General features: G+C 45.2%; 2 protein-coding genes across 3 annotated transcripts; one reads left to right on the top strand and one right to left on the bottom strand.

Annotated features, from left to right (window-relative positions):
• Window positions 1-2,172: 2,172 nt before the first annotated feature.
• hspa12b (heat shock protein 12B) lies at window positions 2,173-16,943 on the top strand. 2 transcript variants are annotated; one of them, XM_027000610.2, is made up of 13 exons: window positions 2,173-2,545; window positions 4,174-4,245; window positions 5,763-5,857; window positions 6,796-6,920; window positions 7,129-7,315; window positions 7,492-7,596; window positions 8,132-8,248; window positions 9,452-9,629; window positions 11,684-11,770; window positions 13,401-13,505; window positions 14,135-14,393; window positions 14,902-15,005; window positions 15,115-16,943. In XM_027000610.2, the coding sequence occupies exons 2-13, from the start codon at window positions 4,200-4,202 to the stop codon at window positions 15,774-15,776; spliced, it is 2,070 nt and encodes a 689-aa protein (XP_026856411.1). In that variant the 5' UTR covers window positions 2,173-2,545; window positions 4,174-4,199; the 3' UTR covers window positions 15,777-16,943. The 2 variants fall into 2 exon arrangements, with proteins under 2 accessions (XP_026856411.1, XP_026856410.1); XM_027000609.2 differs by lacking the exon at window positions 2,173-2,545 and adding an exon at window positions 2,574-2,654.
• cct7 (chaperonin containing TCP1, subunit 7 (eta)) lies at window positions 16,643-22,669 on the bottom strand. Its single transcript, XM_027000611.2, has 11 exons — window positions 22,583-22,669; window positions 21,372-21,525; window positions 21,126-21,232; window positions 20,294-20,472; window positions 19,883-20,054; window positions 19,113-19,277; window positions 18,563-18,751; window positions 18,316-18,413; window positions 18,038-18,170; window positions 17,676-17,882; window positions 16,643-17,308 (listed from the first exon to the last, which is right to left on the bottom strand). Exons 1-11 carry the CDS (start codon window positions 22,586-22,588, stop codon window positions 17,075-17,077), a joined length of 1,644 nt encoding a protein of 547 aa, XP_026856412.1. The 5' UTR covers window positions 22,589-22,669; the 3' UTR covers window positions 16,643-17,074.
• Window positions 22,670-24,134: the final 1,465 nt, after the last annotated feature.

Here is a 24,134-nt window from a genome sequence, read left to right as displayed (position 1 = left end):
AGGGGGAAGCAGGGGCCCCAGGTGGTGTGAGGCAGTAAGCCAGCACCTCCCTCTGCCAGTCCTGCAAGTCTGGGCTACTTCACAATGTGCAGAAGGGCAATGGGGAGACTTGCAATGATCAAAATGATCAAATGATGCAGCGTGTGGTGGGAATAAGACCGTGTATGTGTATGCATGCTGGAAGGCGGTTATGCATCTGTCTTGAGTGGAGATTTGTCACAGGAAAGGCAGGAGTGGAAGCCAAGGAAAAACAATGCACACACACACACACTGCACAGAGGACACACAAACACATGCATGTGCAATCACAAACATGCAGTGCTCACTCAGGAAGGAAAACTAGAGTAGGAGCTGACCTTTAGTCTTAGCTAACTTCCTTTGTGTTCACATGCTTACACACCCACATGTACACCCACTGATAGACTAGAGGAATCTGTTTTCACTTCAACAAGTGCACTGTGAATGATGATGGCACTGATAACACTACCAGTGTGAAAAAGATTCAGACTCAAAATAGCAAATTGCATGGATACTATTAAAAGCTTGAGCATATAGCGATTACCAATTAAACTAATAAAAATATCCTGTCACGCCTTCAACTATTTTCAAATCAGCTATGGAGAATATGTCACAAACAACTGTAGCTCTGTCATGGGTGTTGTCCATCTGAAAGCGGAAGGGTGGTGAACGATACAGGAAGGGATTTGGGTGTGTTTAGGGTCAGAGCCAAAACACTTCCTGGTTTGTGGTACAGCACAAGTTTAGTAGGTAGTTTATGTCAAGCATTTCCTGTCACCTGACCTGCTGACTTACAGTCTAAGCCAATGGGGAAGAGGGCAAGTCTGTTTGTTTACAAATGTAAATGACTAAAACAGAATGCTAGTGCAATGAGTCAATGAAATAGAAAATGACAGCATTTTATTATCCTCACAAGGGTAATAGCTGAGTATTGCTTTTGACTATGGTCTTGTAATTTGTTGATGATGTATAAAAAGAGTGCAGACTGAAGAATAGTTGACAAGCTGTAGAATAATTTTAGCAAGTCACCAAACAAAAATGCTATTCCAAAGAAAGGAATGAAAAGGCAGGTCTAGAGGTGGCTGGAAAAGCGAGAGTAAGAAAATCCGGGTGGAAGATCCAGGGGTACAGGACCCCTCACCAGGGCCCCTCATGATGCCACTGGTAATGGTTTCCAGACTCAGCCAAAATAAATTGATTTGGAAATCTGACCAAACTGTGCAACCCATACAGGCTGTTGAGTGCATGAGTGTGAATGTGCGTTTGTGTGTGTGTGCGTGTGTGTGTGTGTGTCTGTGTGTGAGAGAGAGAGAGAGTGAGTAATCCTGAAAGGTTCCTCCTGCATACTTCTGACATCTTACCAATGCCTTTTTCAAATATTAGTAAGGATTGTGTATGTCTCTATGTGTGTGTGTGTATATGTGTTTGAGAGAGAGCGAGAGAGAGAGAGAGAGAGAGAGAGAGAGAGAGAGAGAGAGAGAGAGAGAGAGAGAGAGTCGATTAGTACATATGCTCATATGCATAATTGTTAACAAATAGTTCCTTTATCTATGGTCATGTACAATGTTTACATATTTGAATACATATTCTTCTGCTAGAAGATTAAACAGCTATATTCTGATCTACAATGTGGCCTGTAAGAAGGAGACTATTTGGAGTCATCATCACAGTAGAGCAGCAGATAAAATTCTCAGTTTGATAAAAAGATGGAAATCAGCAAGTTTACACTTGGCAAGTTTTTGACATGGATTGAGAAAGAGAGACCATGGGAGAGAGGGAGAAAGAGAAAGCAGGAGAGAGATGGAGAGAATAAGAGTAAACCGAGGGAGCTGGGAGCAGAAGGAGGAACAGGGAGCTGTTGCAGGGGGTGTGGAGGGAGGGAGAGCACTTCAAACACCCTCCTGCAGGCATGCACGCACACACACACACACACACACACATGCACACACACACACACACACACACACACACACACACACACACACACATGCACACACACACACACACACACGCACACGCGCGCACACACACACACACAGTCATTGGTCATTGAATATGTTCCCCTGTGAAGTCAGTTTCCCCTCCTCTCTCATGCAATACAACAAACTCCAGAGCCAACTAATATATGTGTACGCATGTGTGTGTGTGTGTGTGTGTGTAGCTCCCTCTCTATCACCCTTTCCTCCCTGACATTCCAGTGCAGTTGAGGGATTGAGTGCCTGGATACAGACACAGGAGGGACCGTGAAAGGAGAGAGAGAGAGGGAATTCTCCCTGGGCTGGTCTGCAGTTTGGAAAGCTTTTGGAATTGTTCCATCTCGTAGTGCTCTGAGTGCACTCTCATTCTACTTGTCTTTTGTCAGCACTGCTGAAATCTCCAGCTGGGAATTTCATCACTGCTGAGCACCACAGAGCCGAGAAGCATCTCTGTCGGTTCTCAGTATCTCTGCCCTCTGCACTTCTACAACAGTTTGAACTGAGAGGGGAGCTCTGGTCAAGCAAGAGCAGATCATTGGTTCAGTGCAAGGGTGAGTTGATGGTCTATAGTCACAGTGGTCTGAAAGCGATAAATTGGTCTGAAACTATAATCATTCAACTTTTTCTTTGATGATTTGGTGCTGTATGATCCTGCCATGGGTGAGTAGTATGTGTAGCTGGATTTTTTGCGATTGTGGCCACTGTGTGTTTTTGTATAATAGTATTAATGGTCGTGAAGATTGTAATACTGAACAGCTGAACAGTTCAGGTTGTATTAGGTGAGGCTTAAGCTGAGGGGAACTAAGGTGAACTGGGAAGGTGATGGACACTCTCTCAGTGGGCTGAAGCTTGACGACAGTGATGACAGAGGTTCCTAAGCTTGATTCTATCTCTTTGTGTTGAGTGTGTTTTAGAGATAAATGTCTGAAGGGTGGAGTCCTTCCACCCGTATGCTGTGCCGTATTTAGCCCCTGTATTTACACATTGATCTTGGAGCACATGAATAACAACCTTTCCTTCCTCTGCACTGGTTGCTCTATACTGTTTCTGTGTGAATAGACTCACTTGGGGCTGACAGCTCTGATTGGTATGTGGTATACTATAGCAGTAGAGAATGGATGATAAACGGAGACTCAGGGTAGCATTTGTTTTTGGTTTATGTTTTTGTCTCTGGAGAGCGGACGTGAACTGGCAGATGTGATACTGAAGATACCTGTATTTCATTGCAGGAATTTTAGGAAAAAGTTCAGAATCCGAGACAATAGATGTCCTACAGAGTGTGGGTATGCTTGTGTGTACAGGTGGCTGTTGTTAATGGTGTGGAAAAATGACTGTGACTGTCTCACACACACACACACACACACACACACACACACACACACACACACACACACACACACACACACACATTCTTTTAGGACATGGGATGTCACATAATCAAAAAGATAAAAAGGTTTTTGTACTTTCTACAGATTATGAAAAAAAATATTTAGACTTTGAAAACAAATATTGCTGACTATACCAGCATTTATATACATATAAAGGTGCACGTAGTCCTGTATAGAAAATGTACAAAAATGAATACAAATGAATTCAAGTTTATGTGCACACACACACCCAAAATATTTGTTGAAGATGACGCTGAACTGTCTCTGGAATAGGAGGGAAGCAGATGTGGAATTTAATTCTCTATTCTGACGATACAGAACAAGAGACTCAGATCAGACCAGCTGGAGAGTCAGATCCACTTACTGTAAAAGCATGTTTAGGGTTCTCTGTCATCCATCTCTCTATTCAAAGGAAAACTATGTTATTCTTATTCTATTATTCTTCTCCATTACATCCCCACCATATATCTCCACAAGCAATGTACAGTCAGAGAGGGGTAACAAAGGGAGACCAGCTGAACTGAGGGAGAAATCACAGGAGAAAATGTGGGTAAAAGATACATGTGCGGGGTAGTGTTTCTGTGTGTGTGTGTGAGTACGAGGAGGGGTGGGAGTGGGGGTGGGGTATGTGTGAATAGAAGCAGCTGAACATGGCACGATTTTTATGTGCACACGTCATACTGTTTATTAAACCTTACCTGCTGTTCCAAGCCTAGCGTGTTAGTTTAAAACGAGTTTGCATTATAGTTGCAATCATAATTCCTTTACTGTTTCGGTGTGTCTTTTCTCAGGCTGGGAAGGCCCTGTCACCTGCATTATGGCAGAGTCCATGCACCCTGGGCCCACCAGCCTCCAGCTTCCAGGTATCGTCCTCCCACTCTACTACTTCACAACGCTTTATTACTTTATTACATCTTCACACAATGCTACTTTATAAACCCACATGTTTGCAGCAGGTTCTCATTCGTCTATATTCCTGTGTTCAGTGTTCAGTCTAACAGGCGTGCAGACATACAGCAACAATCTGAAGGTGTTGTTAGAAGTACCAGTGTTTAAAGTTTGGAAAATTACTACAAAAGGCAGGCATTCAGAGGGATGTAAAGGTTAAGTTTCAAGTTTCAAGTTTGGTTTATTTGTCACATACACAGTCATACACAGTACAACTCACAGTGAAATGGGAATGTTAGAAACATAAATACAAATACAAGAGCAATTAAAAACAGGGCAAACTTTGATCTTTGATCTAGCTCCATATTTAACATTTTGGGTTTCAGTATTGAAATGTTATGTCACATGGAGTTTCCATGCTTATAAACGTTAGAAGAATTTGGAACTACAGAGGAACTACCCACAAACTGAAGTTCTAGTGTTTCAGTTTCAGACCAGAGCTCCAGAGCTTAGGTTTCTGCAATAAAATTCCTGAGTGGAAATTGAGGTCTTTATGAGGAGAACCAGGAAGTCAGAAACAAAAGTCAACAAGACACCTGCAACCACACACCAGCAACACTGACAGCACGTAGTACAGAACCAGCACACAAAAGTTAACAACACAACCCCAACTATAGTACTCACGCCATGTTCTGGTCATTCCATTCTGTTCTATGTCTGTGCTGGACATGGGTGTGGTTCTACCCTTATCTCTTCTCTCCTTGTCTGGAAAAATGTGTGTGTGTGTGCTTATGTTTTTGAGTCTGATAACATTCCATTCGTACCCATGAGTGTTTAATGTGTTTAATTGTGTTTACATGTGTCGGTCCACAAAGTTTCTGAAACTCTATGCATGGGTAGGTCTTTATGACGATGGTATAATCAGAATGGTGAACAGAGGAGCCAGGCATCAAGTCATTTCCTGCTGCAGCCTTTCAAGAATGTTGGAATTCCAGAATTCTTGGAATGCTGTATTCTGATGTCTCCTGTTCTTGGGACTGATATGAGCCTCTTTAGTGTAAAGGGGTTGAAAGCTTTCCCACGATTAAGGCCCACGGGCAGAGCATTAATCGCACCTGTCAGGCTGCTGTAGACTCTGGTGAGGATGACAGAGAGCACGTATGGACTCCTAATATGGGGGTGTGACATGCCGTCACTACGTACATACCCCATACCTCTCTTATCTGCGAGATGCCCTTATAGAACCTATTTTCCCATATAAGAAAAGAGAAAAGTACTTTTAGATTGTGAAATCCTTCTAATGTTACTCTACTGAGTTTCACCACACCACGTTAAAAATTTTATGACCAAATGCCAAACTTGGATTGATCTAACGCACGCGTGTAGAGAACAAATCTAGAACATTCTCTTTGACAATGGTCATGACCTCATTATGAGCTCTGCAGCCATTTGGCAATCGTTGCCCTGTTTGTGGACGGTTTCTCTCTCGCAGGTGAGGATGCATCTGTGTCTACGTCACATTCCAGCTCTCCGACTCCTTCCAGGAACGACTGCAGCATTGCCCCCATCACCCCCTCCCCATCTCCGGTATGCCTCTACCCGGTAACCTCCACACCTCTGTTGTTCCCCGGTACAGGTGCAAAGCCTCAGCTCAGACCTGGGACACAGGCAACCTCTGCGTGCTTTAAAGAGCAGGAGTAGTCAAGCAGGAAGTGGAGTTAGCACATGTCTACAATTATGTTTCTTTACTTAGTGCCCACTAGGTGGTCTTTAGACCACAACTATCTTGGGTCCATCCCGCATTCTTTATACACACTGTATTCTGTGGTAGGCTCAAACAGGCTCTAAACCTGAGACTACCTCCAGAGAGCTTCAGGAGGTAGGAGCACATGCAAACTCAGCACGCAGTCTGAAATATGGGAATTAGATTTTTCTACAGTGCTGGAGACAAAGATAAAAGCAGCGAAGACAGAAAGGAATGGAAGAAGAGAGAGGAAGCTGCTTGTATCAGTACCAGGCAGAGATGGAGAGCCTATAACCTCACACACACTGACACACACACACACACACACACACACACACACATATTCACATATTCACATATACACACACACACTCACACACATACATAAACACATACACACACACATACACACACATATTCACACACACACACACACACATATTCACATATACACACACACAATCACACACATACACACACACACACTGACACACACACACACACACACATACACATAAACACTCACACACACACACACACATATTCACATATACACATACACACACACAAACGCACACTCACACACACACACAAACACGAACGCACACACACAAACGCACACACACACACAAACACACACATACACACCTCACACACACTCACACACGCACAAACGCACAAAGTTTCCTCGTTTTATTTTGTAACTCATTATCCCTTCTTTCATTTCACCGTCTTTCTTTCCTTTTTCCACTGGTCTCCCTCGATCTTGCCCCCTCTGCAGAGGACTGAGTTGAGACCACGACCTCCCCGGCCGTTCTCTGTAGTAGTGGCTATTGATTTTGGCACCACCTCTAGTGGTTATGCCTTCAGTTTCACAGATGACCCTGAAGCCATTCATATGATGAGGTAACGACCTGTAACTACATGTAACTTATGTCATTAATGACATAAGGACACAAGCCCACACAAGCACCATATCTGTTCTAGTAAACACCACTGGACAATTGTGATAGTTTGAATCAACAGAGAACACAACACCACACTTGCAGTGTGCCCTGACCTCACCCGGACACTTGTCTTATTTATTGACAGCTCTACCTTGCTATCTCCACAGGCGATGGGAAGGTGGGGATCCCGGTGTGGCCAATCAGAAGAGCCCGACATGCCTGCTGCTGACCCCAGACCTGCGTTTTCACAGTTTTGGCTTTGCGGCACGAGACAGTTACCACGACCTGGATCCAGAGGAGGCTCGGCACTGGCTCTACTTCGACAAGTTCAAGATGAAGATCCACAGCACCAGTGTGAGAGTCGCCATAAACCAGCCCACAATGTCTAGTGTGTACAATGCAGTGATCAGCGTTATGAAGAGAAATATGGCTGGACTTTGTATCGGATTGTTCAGTAGGAAAATGTGAGAGGGTGAGTAATGAAAGTGGCTGAAAGCATTTTTGCTAAATTTTGTCCTGCTTTCCTGCAGGACCTTACCATGGTGACAGAACTGGAGTCAGTGAGCGGGCAGAGAGTTCGGGCCATTGAGGTCTTTGCGCACGCTTTAAGGTTTTTCCGGGAACATGCTTTGAAGGTAAAGAAGACAGTCTCTCTCTTTCTCTCTAGAGTGTTGTCATGCTCACAAACAGAGAGTAAATTAATTAAAATCATAAAAGACCATAAAGGTCAGAAACAGGAGTCTTAAGAAAGCGTTTCCTTTTTCCAAATAAAAGTGCACACTGTAGCAGAGGGCTTCACGAACACTGTGCGTGATTTGTAGTGATGGCTGCTTTGGGTCAACCTTGGTCTTCCAGCCATCTTTCTGAGTAAATACTGGCATCAAGGTTTCAGCCAAAGCTCTGACCACACAGAAGTACAGATCTGATTATGGCTTAGATAGGGATCATAAGGGCCTGTGAATGTGTGTGGGAGTGTGTGTGTGTGTGTGTGTGTGTGTGTGTTTGATTATGTGTGTCAGCAGGACAAAGTGAATGTGGATTAGATGTGCCTGTAGTGCATCATTCTGTGCAGCTGAAGGAGATTTAAAGGCTGTGTCTGTGTGCGTGCACGTGTGTGTGTGTGTGTGTGTGTGCGCGCGGGTGTGTGTGCACGTGTGTGTGTACGTCTAGGAGATGAAGGACCAGTCTTCGTCACTGCTGCAGAGGGATGAGGTGCGATGGGTCATCACAGTTCCAGCTGTGTGGAGGCAACCAGCCAAGCAGTTTATGAGGGAGGCTGCTTACCTGGTAATACAACCTACCCACATGCATACACACCTGCCTCTTGGTTTCCCACTCACACACACACACACACACACACACGCACGCAGTGCCTCTCTATGACACAGAAACAGCACCCACAAATACAGTTTTATCGACCCAAGGCACAGTGTGCAGTTGAGGTTTCAGGAAACGTGTGTGTGCGTGGAAATGAATGCTGCAGTCTAATCGCTCCTGCGCATCGGTGAGAACGTGGAGAGGGTGTGTGTGTGTGTGTGCGGATGTGTTCGTGACGCCACTGTGACTCAGCATCCATCATATGTGCTGGTCTGTTTTTAGTCAATAAGATTTCCCACCCAAAGGTATTATGAGCTAAATCAAAGAGGCATTGCTCTTACTGCAGTCAACAACAACACAGTATATTTAGCAGTACCAAATCAACTGAAACTGAACACCGTAAGAGTTCATTAACACTGGATAATTCCCCAACTATCTAGAACTTTTATTTGTCTTTGAAATTCCACTGCGTCTAGATTCCTTCCTAAATTATGAAACAACTCCGCCGATGTGAAAATCAGAGTAGTTCCTTGTGTGTGATCTATGACTGTAGGTGTAAACCAGGCAGCGATGTCGAACATATTAACTAGCATTAAGCAGACACTATTAACCAGAATGTCGCTCTGCATAAGTGATGTTATTACAATGTAATAAGCATTAAACTAAATGTTAAAAAATCTTCCCTAGTCACTGTAGAAGCTCATTCAGGTTGTGAGCGTTCGTTAACCTCCACCATGCACTGGGCTTCTTCCATTCCAGCATTTCTGACTATGATTGCCTTCTCTTGGGGTCTTGGTAGTGGACTGGGTCCGAAAGGGGCGTGGTTTCCTCCCGCCAGTGTCTCGGGCCTGAACAATGAGTGAGACTGGCGTACAAACACAGGAAGCCCCGCCTGCTCCCGCCAAACCAAAGCGAATGAGATAGAGAGGGAGTGGTGGTGGGGGGATAGAGGTAAGAGGCGGAGAAAAACAAGGCAGTTGGCTCTGGCCCTCTCTGGCAGTTTACTGGTTATTTCAGCTTGCCCCAGAAACCACACATCCTGTTACGCAGGCTCGCGTGGGTCTTAGTGAAGCAGCTCAGTGTTTCAGGTACCAGTGGGTATTACTGTGGCCTTTCCGCTTGTGATGCTCGTGACTTCTATGTCTTGCTCTTTCTGTCTCAACCTCCCTCTAGGCAGGTCTGGTGTCTCCAGACTCTCATGAACAGCTGCTCATTGCCCTTGAGCCAGAAGCTGCCTCCATTTACTGCAGGAAGCTCCGCCTACACCAGCTCATTGATCTCAGCCAACGACCAATAACCAACAGCCTAGACCAGGATGGGTCCCGCCCCTTCGACTCTAGCTTTAGGCAAGGTAATGGAGCACCCTTTGATTCCCAGAACCCTTTGCTCCTGCTCCCCAGTCAACTTTTTATGTTCTCTCAGTGATAAACATTATTATACAAGGCGGGCTCTAGACAAGGCTACAGTGCAACAGAGCATATCGCTTTCCTACATTACCATAAGATGCAAAAAACATCTCCAGGGTCTGCAAAATAAAGCTGGGCTTTCGTCCCTTGTTGGGGTTGTGGTTTTGGAGTGGAACTGTTGTTCTCCTTCTTTGGTATGTGTGTGTGAGAAGGCAGATGTGACCTCAGATAAAGAGTTGTGGGGATCCTTTTAAAGGGGTACAGTAAGACAGCATGTGGTTCACGTTATAGAGTATGAGAGAGAATGAAATTGGTGGTGTGTGTGTGTGGGGGGGGGGGTCAACGCTATCATTTTCTTTACAGATCTACTATCCCTGAGGGTACATCAAAATAAACCATCATCAGTGTCTGTCATAAGACCCCCAGAACCTTGTTTACGCAATCGCTCCTAAAGAAGGGAGACCATCATTCATTCTGGATTTCTCATTTATGCTAACCGTGCAAAATGTGCACAAACCTCCAGCTCACACACCGATGGTTTATGCACTCAGTGTAATTGAAACAAGGTGCCTGATCTCAGCCTGTTCGGTCATACTGTTTTCCGTGCCCGCCTGCTCCCCTTAAGAACTGGCTTGTATTGTAAAGGCAGCTCTCAGGTCTATCACCCCTCAACTCGTCTGACGCTGACGCCATCCTAAATTGCTCAGCACCTTTACTCTTGTATGCCTCCCCTCGATCACCTTTACTCTTGTATGCCTCCCCTCGATCACCTTTACTCTTGTATGCCTCCCCTCGATTACCTGAGCACATACACATACTAGTACTGCATACCCAACAGAGTCCCAATTATGTGTGTATTTCCCCCTCCCTCACACACACACACACACACACACACACACACACACACACACACACACACACACACAAACAGAGAGAAGGGGAGAGAGACTTTTCTGCTGTTCCTACAAAAGTAAAAGATCTTTCCGCTGCTTTCAGCTCCAGTGACGTCAGTGTGGAAGTGATTACATTCCAAATTTCATTTTTCCCTTTTCTCTTTCTTCCTAAATGTTGTTTCGTGCTGTAAATGGTTTCCAGACATGGGCTGAGGCAGCAAGCAGCAGTATAGGTTTCTCTGCTCTGAAAACTTGGCACATGCAGGGGGAATTCTGGGACCACTCGACTGCCTTCGTGTGCTTGCCTTACTCTTTTCTTACTGAGAACAAGAACCCAGGTTGGCAGATGATCATTTGACTACTATAATGGTGTAAAGGTCAGCTTTGATTGCTAATTACAGCACTTGTAATCCGAGACTATAACCATAATGGAAAAAATAGCATGAGCATCACTGATTAGACCGTAAAAAAGGTTTATGACCCCAAGAAAAAGACATATGGCTAACAATGGCAGAGCCTGTCCCATACTGTTGTTCCAGGAATAATCTAGGCACTATAGTTTTTACCTTAGCGGTTGAGGAACACAGTCAATATAACTAGTCAATATAACTAGTGAGGAAACGCTTTGTTCTACAGCCACAATAAACATTCTCCCACTGGAATAAAGGTGCTCAGGCTCGGCCAGGAGAACGAAACGGAGCACGAGCTTTGCTGAATAGGTCAACCTGAAAACGTGTACTGTAAAACCGCTGCTCCGACTGACACACTGTTCGCTGGCTTTGTTGCGTGTGCTGGATCGGCCATGCTGAGGTCAGTGGGTTGCATGCAGAAAAGGGACACAGTGCTCATGTTCATTTAAAAAGAGGATTTGTTATTGTTCCAGAAGCCCTCCCCCTCTCAGGCCCTCGCTTGGTGCTGTATGAAGGTTGTTGTTAATGGAGGCCATGTGCAAGTGATTAGTAGTTCTCAGATTAAAGAGTAGTGTGTGTGTGTGTGTGTGTGTGTGTGTGTGTGTGTGTGTGTGTGTGTGTGTGTGTGTGTGTGTGTGTGTGTGTGTGTGTGTGTGTGTGTGTGTGTGTGTGTGTGTGTGTGTGTGTCTGTTGCAGCACGCGAACAGCTTCGCAGGGCCAGGCACAGCCGAACATTCCTTGTAGAGAGTGGAACTGGGGAACTGTGGTCAGAAATGCAGACAGGTAAGAAACACAAACAAGCACACTCATATCCAGAGAAATAAAATGTGTAATTGGGTGCATGAATGAACAAAGAAATGAATGAATGAATGAATGAATGAATGAATGAATGAATGAATGAATGAATGAATGAATGAGAGAGAAAAACACATAGATCCATGCTACCAAAAAAAATTCCACATCTAATAGGCCAATATGGGCTAGTTCAGAGGCAACTAGAGATTTATAGGACTGGATTAAAGCCTGAAGACTGCAGAGAGCAGGAATGTTTTGGCTTATTTACAAAAACACTGACCAGAACTGCAATCAGACCTGTATGTGCATAACCGTAATACAACTTACACAAATCAGACTGCCAAAACACACTCATTTCAACATGTCAATCCAGCCAACCAGAGCAAATAGCCATGTTCACTTGTTTTACGCACCCCCCCCCCCCCCCCCCCCCCCAAACCAGAAAGGAAGCAGTTCAAGCAGTAGAGAGCATCACTACCTTGCATTAGTTACACAAAACAGTTAGTTTTGCCACACTTAATGTTTGGTCTGTGTCTTTGATTGCTCTGATTTTCCAACCTTGCTTCAGTCTGTTTTACTGCCATTGGGGATTCTTTGGTCCTCATCTTAAGAGACAGCTAATCTATAACTCTTTAGCCATTAAATTTCTTGTGCATGACTTATCGATGCAGTGACATTCAGCGTGACGTACAGCTGGCCAAGAAGAAACAGAGCAGCCAAATGCCCAATTCCTCTCACATCCCTAAAATGGGAAGCGTGTGTATAAAAAAGTTCTACTACAGCTACACTTTACCCGACATGGACCTACAGACCCTCGCATTCCACACTATCTACACTTTATCTTCAGAAAATCTGCATCGTTTGAAATGGAGGGTGGCTACAAAGATGAAATTACAATTACAGCAATTACAATTGGCACTACAATTGTGATTGCACATTGCAGTAAGCCACTCATTTGTTATTACTGTCAATGGCTGCCTGCTCTGTGTATTGCCGTGTTTGTATGTGTAAGTCCTGCTGAGCTTTGCCAGGCTGTCTGAGAAGGTCCAGGGTCAAAATAATCAGCCGTGCAAAACCAGATGTTTCCTGCTGATGAACAACAAGTGAGTGAGGGAGAGACAGAGGCAAGGAAATATCGATTGTGGTCCAACATCTTACACCAAGCGCAGACATACATTTTGTCCCTTATGGTCATGAGCTACAGTAGACATGTGACCAGTAGACCTTTTCACCTGCCTGAAACACACCCACACACATAAATGGGATGTGAGGATGTCCAATCACCTCTGGAGGGATACAGTATGAAGCAGAGTCCATCTGTTCGTGCAAAAGTACACCATGACCTGAAGAGTTAGCATAAACAAGGCATATCTCTCTCCCTCTCTCTCCTCTACAGTTTTCTTTCTGATCACTCTAACCTTCCTTTAATAAACAAAAATGAAGGTGTTGAGAGGCCTTCCATCCCTCCATCCATCATCCCCAGCCCTCGTTCTCTAGTGCCACCTTCAAGCCTTTTTAAACTCATTTAAGTTGGTCATACACAAGTAAGCATTTTGAGAGGAGACTCCTTAGTGGCGGTTTAACGGAGCCCCTCGATGGCGCATGTGTGTTTGTGTAGGTGACAAGTACATGGTGGCAGACTGTGGAGGCGGGACAGTGGACCTGACTGTCCATCAGATTGAGCAGGGACAGGGGACGCTGAAGGAGCTATACAAAGCCTCAGGTGGGCGGACCAGGAACTACAACCAAACTGCACGCATTAAACGCCTTATACGCACAGGCCAATGTATCCAGCATCTCAGTCTATGGAATGACCTGTCAACCAATAACTTTTTGAGCACTTTTGTCAAGTCAGAAAAAAGCAAGCAAGCAAAAAACTACATGAAACTATATGAATCTGTACCTGAAGAATTCATCGGGTCAATATCATAGTTAATTATACATTATTATTAGAAACTTTGTTATACATCGTATAGACTAATGCTGATTTCATGGAAGCACAGCTGAGTAACACTCTTATCTGAGTGTCAGGGGGCCCTACGATGCAGTAACACACTTATATGAGTGTCAAGGGGGCCCTACAACACAGTAACACTCTTATCTGAATGTCAGGGGGCCCTACGATGCAGTAACACACTTATCTGAGTGTCAAGGGGCCCTACAACACAGTAACACTCTTATCTAAGTGGCAGGAGGCTCTATGACACAGTAACACACTTATCTGAGTGTCAGGGGGCCCTACGATGCAGTAACACACGTATCTGAGTGTCAGGGGGCCCTACAACACAGTAACACTCTTATCTGTGTGTCAGGATGCTCTATGACGCAGAAACACTCTTATCTGTGTGTCAGGGGGGCCCTACGGCGCAGTAGGTGTAGACCTTGCCTTTGAGGCCATGCTGTGCAGGATATTCGGGACTGATTTCATCAAAACATTTAAAGCCAAGCGTCCGGCTGCTTGGGTGGACCTGACCATCGCCTTCGAAGCACGCAAGCGGACCGCGGCTCCAGGAAGGGTGGCGGCCCTCAACATCTCCCTGCCCTTCTCTTTCATCGATTTCTACAAGAGACACTGTGGGCATAGCGTGGAGACAGCACTGCGCAGGAGCAAGTATGGCAGGGTGGGGTCAGGGGCGGGGCTCGTTCATCCCTGCAGGCATAGTTAGTGGTTGGAAGGTTAAACGCGTGCTCCGGCTGCTGCGCCAGAAAGCTGGCTCTTTGTGCAGGTGGTCAGAGCTCACGTTTATTTCCTGTCAGTCTTGGGTTTGTGTCCCAGGTAGGGTGGCTGCCTTCAGCCTTACACAGGAGAAAAGCTTCTTGATGTAACGTGAAAGTGGATTTGTGAGGATTAAGCAGGTGTGTTTTGTATTCAACAAGAAGTATGATAAAATAAGATACATTTGGATTTACTGTGTATTTTTCAAGATATTAAATTATATATAATGATACAGCATAGTTTGTGTTCACATATGATAGGACTGAAAAATTATTACTTTACAATGTCCTTCGTAATATCGTAAAATAAAACATGACATTCTCTACCTAATATTTATATTTTCATCTCTAATCCAAACACATGCATTTTCATTTCAATGTTTTGAACTCTGTCTTTCTCTCAGAGTGAATATAGTGAAATGGTCTTCTCAAGGGATGCTGAGACTCACAACAGAGGCCATGAACGAGCTGTTCCAGCCAACCATAAACAACATCATCAGACACATTGGTAAGACACAGCTAAACATTCAAGAGCAACTTGACGTTAGCTGAACACAAGTGAGCGACACTTTATCCGTTTATGGATAACAACATAACTCCTTTATCTTTTCTAACAGAGGACCTTATGCAGAAAGAGGAAGTTAAAGGTGTGCGCTTCCTGTTCCTGGTGGGTGGCTTCGCAGAGTCGCCAATGCTCCAGCGAGCAGTCCAGAATGCACTGGGCCACCACTGCCGCATTATCATCCCCCAGGACGTGGGTCTGACCATCCTGAAGGGGGCAGTGCTGTTCGGGTTGGACCCCACCGTGGTGCGCGTCCGCCGCTGCCCATTAACGTATGGCGTCGGGGTCCTAAACCGCTTTGTCGAAGGCCGTCATCCACGCGAGAAACTGCTCATCAAAGACGGCCGCGAGTGGTGCACCGACATACTGGATCGCTTTGTGTCTGTTGACCAGTCGGTGGCTTTGGGCGAGGTGGTTAGGCGGAGCTACACGCCTGCGCGGCTGGGCCAGAGGAAGATCATCATCAACATCTACTGCAGCAACACCGATGACGTAGTGTACATTACAGACCCCGGGGTCAGGAAGTGTGGCGCTATCACTCTGGACCTGCCCGAGCCAAGCGCGGCCGCAGCTTGCAGCAGCGCCAACGACAGCGCTGGCGAGCGCAGGGAGATACGGGCCGCCATGCAGTTTGGAGACACCGAGATCAAGGTGACGGCTGTTGATGTGGCGACCGGGCGACAGATGCGAGCTTCCATTGACTTCCTGTCAATGTAACGGAACCTCTGGCACTGAGATGCGACAGTAATGAAAAGGACTGGCCACAGGAGCGATTTACTGCCTATCCATACGGGGTCCTAAGTGAATGTCCGAAAAATGTTAGTTTATTATTAAAATTGTTTTATTATAGGAAGGCACTCAGAATTTATTTTTGTAAAGTTTACTATAACTGAGAATTAATACTATGCAACATGTTCACGCCTTTCATGACTTAAACAGCTGGTTTTTCCCCTTCAATCCACTCAACGGGTGCGACAGACGCCACCCAGTGGCTACAGGACAAATCGCCCGTTTTAAAATACTGTTATGACACAAAAATGTCAATGGGAGTAAGTCAAATGTTGTTAGTTCAGCCTAAGCTGGAAACGGAGGTATACAACTCCCCTATTTATATTAAGCATATTAGATTTGTAAGATTTGTAGGGTGAATTGTAACTGGATTTCATCTATAACATAACTTATATTGAAGTAGTAAACAAAATTATGCTATGCATTCATTTTGAATACGTGACTAATGCAAATTATAAACAGATCACTAATCTTTTCCCTTTCTAGTATTCTTCCTCCCTAAAACTATTTCACTGATAGAATTGGGCAGATACCCTCATCCAGTGACTTTGTATTTGTCAGTATGACAGCACATATCCTCTTTAGACATGAACCCATGACCTTGGCAACATTGGCACCTCGCTCTACTCCGTAAGCTACAGGAGCACATGCTGAGGTGTGCTGACTGCATCTCTGAGTCATGCAATTAAATATAACACAGTATGACTCCTAAAAAACAATTAGCAACACTCTGCAGTCATTTAATCCTACAAAAACCAAAAGAACAAAAAGGAAGCAGATGAAGTGTACAAGGATTTAATGTGAAAGGATTTTAATGGTCCAATAAATTAGTTCCACTACTGACCACTGTAGACCATTAGGGGAACATACTGGAGTCCAACATCAGTGCTTCAACAAACCAAAACACACACGCTCATCTGTCAACACACGTGTGCAAGTCATCTCAGACTATTACAAACTGCACCTATCCAACCAGTTAAAATCCTGCTTTACTTTCAAACCCCATAACAAAATGATCACCAGTGCACTAAGCACAGCGATATGTCTCATGTTCCACGGCTTGTAACAAATGAGTGTAAGAGGAGGACATTTAGACACTGACTAACGAATAGGTCAGCAAGTAGAACGGGACTAAAACTGACGGCATCCTGTAGACCTTCCAACAGTCCAGATGCTACACATCCAAAGACCTGGGCTGGCCAGGGTTGGAGTGTGTACGTGTGGTTCTAGTGGGTGTGTGGGGGCCTGCCACGACCCCTGCCCCTACCAGCTGGAGCTGGTGGAGCGTCGACGTTGGAGCGAGGGTTCTTGATGGTCTCGTCCACAGACAGGATGAGGCAGGCTGCCTCAGAGGCAGCGGTCAGGGCATTGATGCGCACAATGGCGGGCTCCCACACGCACGCCTGGAAGTTATCAGCGATGTCCTCATTGTTCACATCCACACCATACCACATGCCACCCTGGGTCGTGCGCGCGCGCGCGCGCACACACACACACACACACACACACACACACACACACACACACACACACACACACACACAGATCATTTGTAAATGCTGCAGAAAAAACATTAGTAATCGGCTTTACACACTGTACAGCTTTAGGGTACGATTAAGCCATGGGTCTTTGGGACAGATATCTGGATACTGACTGCAGGTGCCCTCTAGTGGACAAAATAAAAATAATAATGGATCGCAAGCCTGCAGAATAAAAGTCTCAATGCTAGGTGCCAGTGTCAGCTAGTTCATGATCAGTTGTGTGTGTGTGTGAGATGGCAATTACTTTTACTTTGTTACCAAGGTGAGTGCACCTGTATCTGTTTACCTGGGCGTGTCTGGCTCGGAGCTTGTTGAGAATGTTGGTGGCGTCGAAGCCGGCGTTGTCACACAGCTGTCTGGGAATGACCTCCAGTGCCTTCGCGTAAGCTCCTATGAGCAGCTGCTGCTTGCCAGGGATGCTTCTGGAATAGTCCCGTAGATACTTGGACAACTCCATCTCTATAGCACCACCTCCTGCCACGATGGAGTCATTCTGCAGCCATGAGATTAAAGGTTCAGCTTGAGAACAACTTGCATTTAAATCCTCTTTACCTGCAAAGCACCTTACAAACGATAAAGCTCAGGAGGCGGTTTATATATTTTGTTTGTCCAGCCGTTTCACACGTGTTACCCACAGCGCTTACGCACCTTGATGGCTCTACGGACGATCATGATGGCATCATGCAGCGATCGCTCCGTCTCCTCCATAAACTGCTCAGCCCCGCCCCTCAGGATGATTGTGCAGGTCTTGGCCTTCGGGCAGCCTCTGAAGAAGTTGTACCTGCACAGGCGATTATACGTGAGGATGCTGTACACAAATGTACTGTAAACTAAGCAATGTGCACTTAAAGCTTCATTTTGGTATAGTGTTTCAGGTGGCCATGTATTTAGCAATCCTCCACAGAAAGATTCTGACTATTCTTTACCTCTCTCCTCCAACCTGCACTTCCTCAAAGATCTCACACTGACCCAGTACATCATCAGTGAGGGAGCCAACACTGGTCTGGATGGAGCCCCCACAGGCCTGGAGGAGACATTGCACACACTCAACAACTACAGCAAAAACCCCTACAACTCTACACACACAGTGTCAGTAAAATGTTTCTCGGTACATTGGCTAAAAGCCATTTGGGCTTTTTGCAATTAGGAGAAGACCAGAACAATCTGCCATACCATCATGGTTCTCTTCAGATCCTCCTCCTGCACTCGGCCGGCGCAGAACAGATCTCTGTCAGCGAAATACTGCGTGGCGACATCCCCAATGGGCAGTTTGGACAACACCACCTTGGCCCCAGATTTGTAGATCTTCTCCAGCTTATCGTACAGGATATTCCACTCTGCATCCACTATGGCCTGGTAGTCCTGGAGGACAGAAGGTTTAACTGAATTATTTGTATTTCCAACTACAAGAAAATTCACAGTGCGTTACCTTTCCCTATGAGCAGTAATGAGCTGTGTACAGAGCAGGGCATTCAACTGGGTGGTAGGTTTTGTACAATTTTCACTCCAAATCTAAGGCTGTATTTCTGCTCTAATCCATCTTGGGATCATGGCACATCTTTGGTGTGTTCTCTCAAATACGCGGACACTGGGCCGCGCACAAAGACGTGATTTTGACGTATTTTCAAAAAGATTAAACCAGCCAAATGCATGACCTATCCAAGCCTAACGCCAGAGCGTGGTGGCCTGGTCTTCTGGAGTGAGAGGAGGCAACGAGGCTGACCTCCACATTGTTAACGCGGACTTCAGCGTTGTCTTTCTCCGCCTTCAACTCCAGCTCGACGTTGAGGAGGGCGATCTTTGGCTTCTCGTAGCGCTTGGGCTGCATCTCAAAGCCGGCGTACGAGAAGGTCTTCTTAAAGGCCACGCCTGCCACCAGCTGAGAGTCCTGCAGAAAAAACAAACCAAAAAATAGAGGCAAAGTCCTCACTACACGAATACAACTACTAATGGCTTGATCAGAATAAACTAGACTATTGCGTAGAATAAAATCTACAAAATCAAGTTACATTGTAGCTGTCATTTTCTTTTTAAACAAAAGACTCGATGAATATCAACGAACTGGGGGAAAAGCCAAACTCCGCATCAATTCAGCAATTCTTTAACCGGTCTTCGCAGTTTTACTATCTGCCTCTAACACAAGATGTACTCAATACACAAATCCCCACACAGACTGGCACATTTTGCATTTGTAGCACACAAATCAAAGTTTATTATTTATTTATTTTTAAAAAACCAAAACAAAACATGTATTTAAGATTAAACAACGAATGATAATGTGGATATGCATAAAGATGTAATATGTTCGACCACTTCTTCAAACCCGCAGTGCCACACTGGTCGTCATTTTTCAATGGTTTTCACAGTACAGCTGCCCCAACCTGCCCAAACCACCACCACTGCTGCTCACATGCAACGAATCCACTCGCGAGACACGCGTTTTCATCCGTGTACACAGAAACATTCCCGTAACGACAGACCCCACGCCCTCACCTCCAGAGCGCCACCCTGCACTTTCTTCATGCCAATCATCTTGAGTGGCAGCAGATCGTCCAGCATCATCACTGCATCCACCACGATCGTGGAGAAGAAGTCCTTCTGGCCGGCGATCAGCTTCGAGTTCAGCGCAGTGGCAGCACACTTCTCCAGCAGCTGTCGGTGCTCCCTGACAAAGGAACGGAGAGAAAGTGTCACATCGTGGATCTAGCGGAGCCATTCTGTCACCCACTCCCACTCTTAACACGTTAAGCTCAGAGAGAACCTCAGGAAACATTCAGCCTTGGATGAACCCTAGCCAATGCCTGGTTCAACAAAGCGACTGCCTGCAGTTAAAGAGCCTCAAATCCAACACGGTCTCTTTGACTAAACAGCTCTGCCAAATGCAATCTCGGGCCGCAGACTCACCGCTTGTCGTCCTTTTTGATGGTGACGGCGATCTCTTTGATCTTTTTGACGGCGAGCTGGGTGGCGGTGCGGAAGGCTCGGATGATGGTTTGGGGGTGGAGCCCCTCCTCCACGTACGGCTTCAGCTGCTTCAGGAACTCGGCTGCGAGCAGGGTTACAGAGGTGGTGCCGTCGCCAACCTGGACACATGGAGAACCACCAGCTCAACCATCTCCTATCCACACTGCAGCTCCATACTGACTTCAAACTGAAGTAAAAGCACAGGGCATAAAAAACTAACAAGCCTGCAAGCATCCCCAGTGGTCATGGCTCTCTGGTTAATTAACTTGCAAAAGGAAAATAAGTTGACTTGTAAGACCTTCTATATTATAAGACTTGTATTGATAATTTTAGTATGACTTTTGCATACAGAAATAAATCTTTAGATGCCTAGTGATTCTCTTGAAGGTGTACACATTGATACACAAATCCCCATATGAACTTTTCAATATATGCTTATGAATAAACGTTTTCAGACTACGCTACAAAGGTGATACGCACCTGTGACACTGGGTACCCTCGTAATTGAAAATATGCCATAAAACAACATGAAACATTTAAAACAAAAGGGACAATATGAAAATTACAAAGAGTGACTTTTGTTTTCTGGACGTGAAGAATATAACTGCATTGTGGTACCTTGACTCAGAACTGAACCGTAAGGTGCCTAGATATTCCCACCCTTACTCTGTACACACGTTGGCATGTCTTAATCTGAAAAATACTAACAGCCTAAAGGAAGCACATGAATGAGCAGTCTCGTGATCAGAGGACAAAACGGAGGACACATCACCTCAGCGTCCTGGGACCTGGCGATGTCCACCAGCGTCTTGGCTGCGGGGTGGACCACGTCGAGCAGCTTCAGGATGGTTGCACCATCATTAGAGATGGTGGCTTTGCCTGCGAGTGAGAACACACACACACACACACACACACACACACACACACACACACACACACACACACACACATTAAGCCCCCCTATTAACACCACTCAAGCCTGTCGTCAGACATGTCCAGAGTGTCGTATCATGCTCACCTCTGTTGTCCACAATCAGCTTGTCCATGCCGCGGGGGCCCAAAGTGGTCCGCACCGCCTCTGCAATCACCTGACAGGCATTTATGTTGCTGATGAGCTGCGGTATACCCTGCGAGGTATCCGTGCCCTCCTTCAGCAGGATTACCGGTGTGGGCTGGCAGGGAAGGGACACCAAATTAGAATACGTCAATGGGCACGGGCAGTGGTAGCTCAGTGCTTAAGGAACTTGTCTTGTAATCGTAAGGGTGGTGGTTCAAGCCCCACCACTACCAACTTGCCACTGGAGCAAGGCCCCTAACCCTCAATTGCTCAAGTTGTACTCAGTCATAATTGCAAGTCACTTTAGATAAAAGCATCCGCTAAATGCCGAAAATGTACATGCGCAATATTATTCACAATTTATTTAGACAGCTAACTGCTTGATATTAGAAGACGCCTTTTTCTGACAACAGTGCCACTGCCAAGTGACAATATGGATGGCGGGGTGTTATTTGTCCTCTTAGAGATAGTTAAGAGATGACATTTCTAATGCTTGCTAGCTAGCTACATGACCACAGAAGACCATAAGCAAGGTGAACGGCCACAAAGACTAGTGTTAGCTAATGCTGGCTTATCCTGGAAATGGCAAAGTACCACTGGTCAACTAAGCCTAACTGATATTTCACTTATTGTTACTACTAATGTTTGAGTAGCTAATTGTTAAAATAGCTTAGGTGAAACTAGATAAGCCAGAAACTGCCTACAGTTATTTCTGCCAGTGATTGGGTGGGCAAGCTAGTCTTCATCTCGATATCTTAACAATTTGTTAGCCGGTTCGCTAACGCTAGCTACCCAGCCCGTTAGCCAGCGATCCTTAACGAAGAGGTGGGGCTTTCATCCATCAGGATAGATACACAAAATAATTTCACGTAGCGACAGTACAATCACGAACTAATAAAACCACTACCTTGCTGGCTGAAAGTATGTGTAAAGAATCAGACCGCAAGACCTCAAGCGCACACAGCAGTAAAGACGCAGCACTAGCTATAGCTCGCTAGCCAGCAGCGCCTTAATCATGCCAGCTACACAAACAAATATTCGCCCGATTGGGAAAATATCGCTGCATGACAAGAAAACGGAATGCATTTTATGATGATAGCTGTGTAAGTATAGTTTCTGGGGTATTCAGACGACAGATGAAGGTGGATATCAAGGCATGATAGTGCGCTTACCATCATCTTCACAAGGCTAAAGAAGACCGGTGCCGGGAGACGCTCCCACAATGCACCTGGAACTCTCTAGAACGTCGAATAACTGCTCCTCCCTCAGGGCACGGCAGAGGGCGCTGTAGCACCATACGAGAACCTAGGAGTTTGTTTGACGTACCATTTTTTGAAAGTGAAAAGGGAAGCGGCGTTGTGTCTTTGAGCGACTAGTCGTCAGCGTTTTGTGCTCAGATTTATTTCAAAAAGCCTTTTTTTTCTCTCTCTCTCTCTCTCTCTGGGTCCACGTCGTTTCGCAAAAGCAGACACCGACTTCCATGTTGCTGTGAACAATTTGCATTTATTTCAGTTCGCTCTTCTTCCACGCATCTGACATAAGTAGCCTATGAATACATAAGTCAACTAATAATTTCTAATAACTAATTTGAACTCTAGAGTGATTTTTGAGATGTGTCCTTGAAAACTAGTTTTTACATATACATTTACATTTACGGCATTTAGCATTTAATTTGGCACAACCTACTCTTGAATATCATTACTTTTCTTCTATTTTTTTTTAGACTGCATGTCCCCTAGCACCATCGCGCACTGTCACTCAACCTATGGCTGCACTTTAGACATTATGCAAGCTAATAGCCTACTACTAGCCGCATGGAAAAGTAATACTGGACAGGGTACCCCTACCAATATACAAATCTTATGTTGTGAAGAAATCAGTGTAAGTCTGCCCTCCTACAGTGCTACGCCCTAGCAGACAGGCAAGTGAGTACATTTCTTTCCCTCTGCCTCTCTGTAGACATTTAAAGTACAGACAAACCACATGTTCTTCATGTACTTCAGTACACACTGCATGTTCTTCAACAAAAACCCATATGGATGTATGCTATTTCCCTCAGCGTAACTGAAGGCTTCAGTTACTGCGGTTAGTTAATGTAACTTGGCCAGCAGGAGTGACTGGCTTCTCTCTCTAATGCATCTACAGTCTGTGGTTGAGCTCAGAGCTTGTGAGGTTCACTGCTTTTAGACACATGCAATTATCAGACATTTATACACATTCGTCGCCTGCCTCGCCCTTCTGGAGGGTAGCCTTTAACTCGGATATTTCTGGATACAGTGGCAGACGGCCCACCTACTCCTAGAGCCGAACTTACTGTAGCGAAGAAATCTGACCTGTTCTGGGACTGGTTCTTGGAAAGCAGTGTGTCAGGTGCATGAGGATGGTGGAATTAGATAGGCCTGTGCACAATTTTGATTAAACATATCAAGAACTTTATGAGTCTAAATTAACTGGAAAACAGTTGAAAGTGAAACCCCATAACAGGACCTATTTAGCATTTTTAATCAAAAATTATATTTTATTCGGCTAGCTGTTTTTTAAGCTTCAAATGAATGCATGACAGTTCTTGTTCTTATAACTTCAACCATGTTCTTATAACTGTAAGATTACACGGCCATTCAAATCTGTCCTTTACATGTCTGTCTGTTTCTCTCTTTCTCCCTCTTCCCTGTCTCTCTCTCTCTCTCTCTCTAACACACACACACACACGTCGTTAAGTTCTTT

Source organism: Electrophorus electricus, chromosome 19 (assembly GCF_013358815.1).
Source record: "Electrophorus electricus isolate fEleEle1 chromosome 19, fEleEle1.pri, whole genome shotgun sequence".
Classification (NCBI taxonomy): Eukaryota; Metazoa; Chordata; class Actinopteri; order Gymnotiformes; family Gymnotidae; genus Electrophorus; species Electrophorus electricus.
This window is presented reverse-complemented; position numbering and strand designations above follow the sequence as displayed.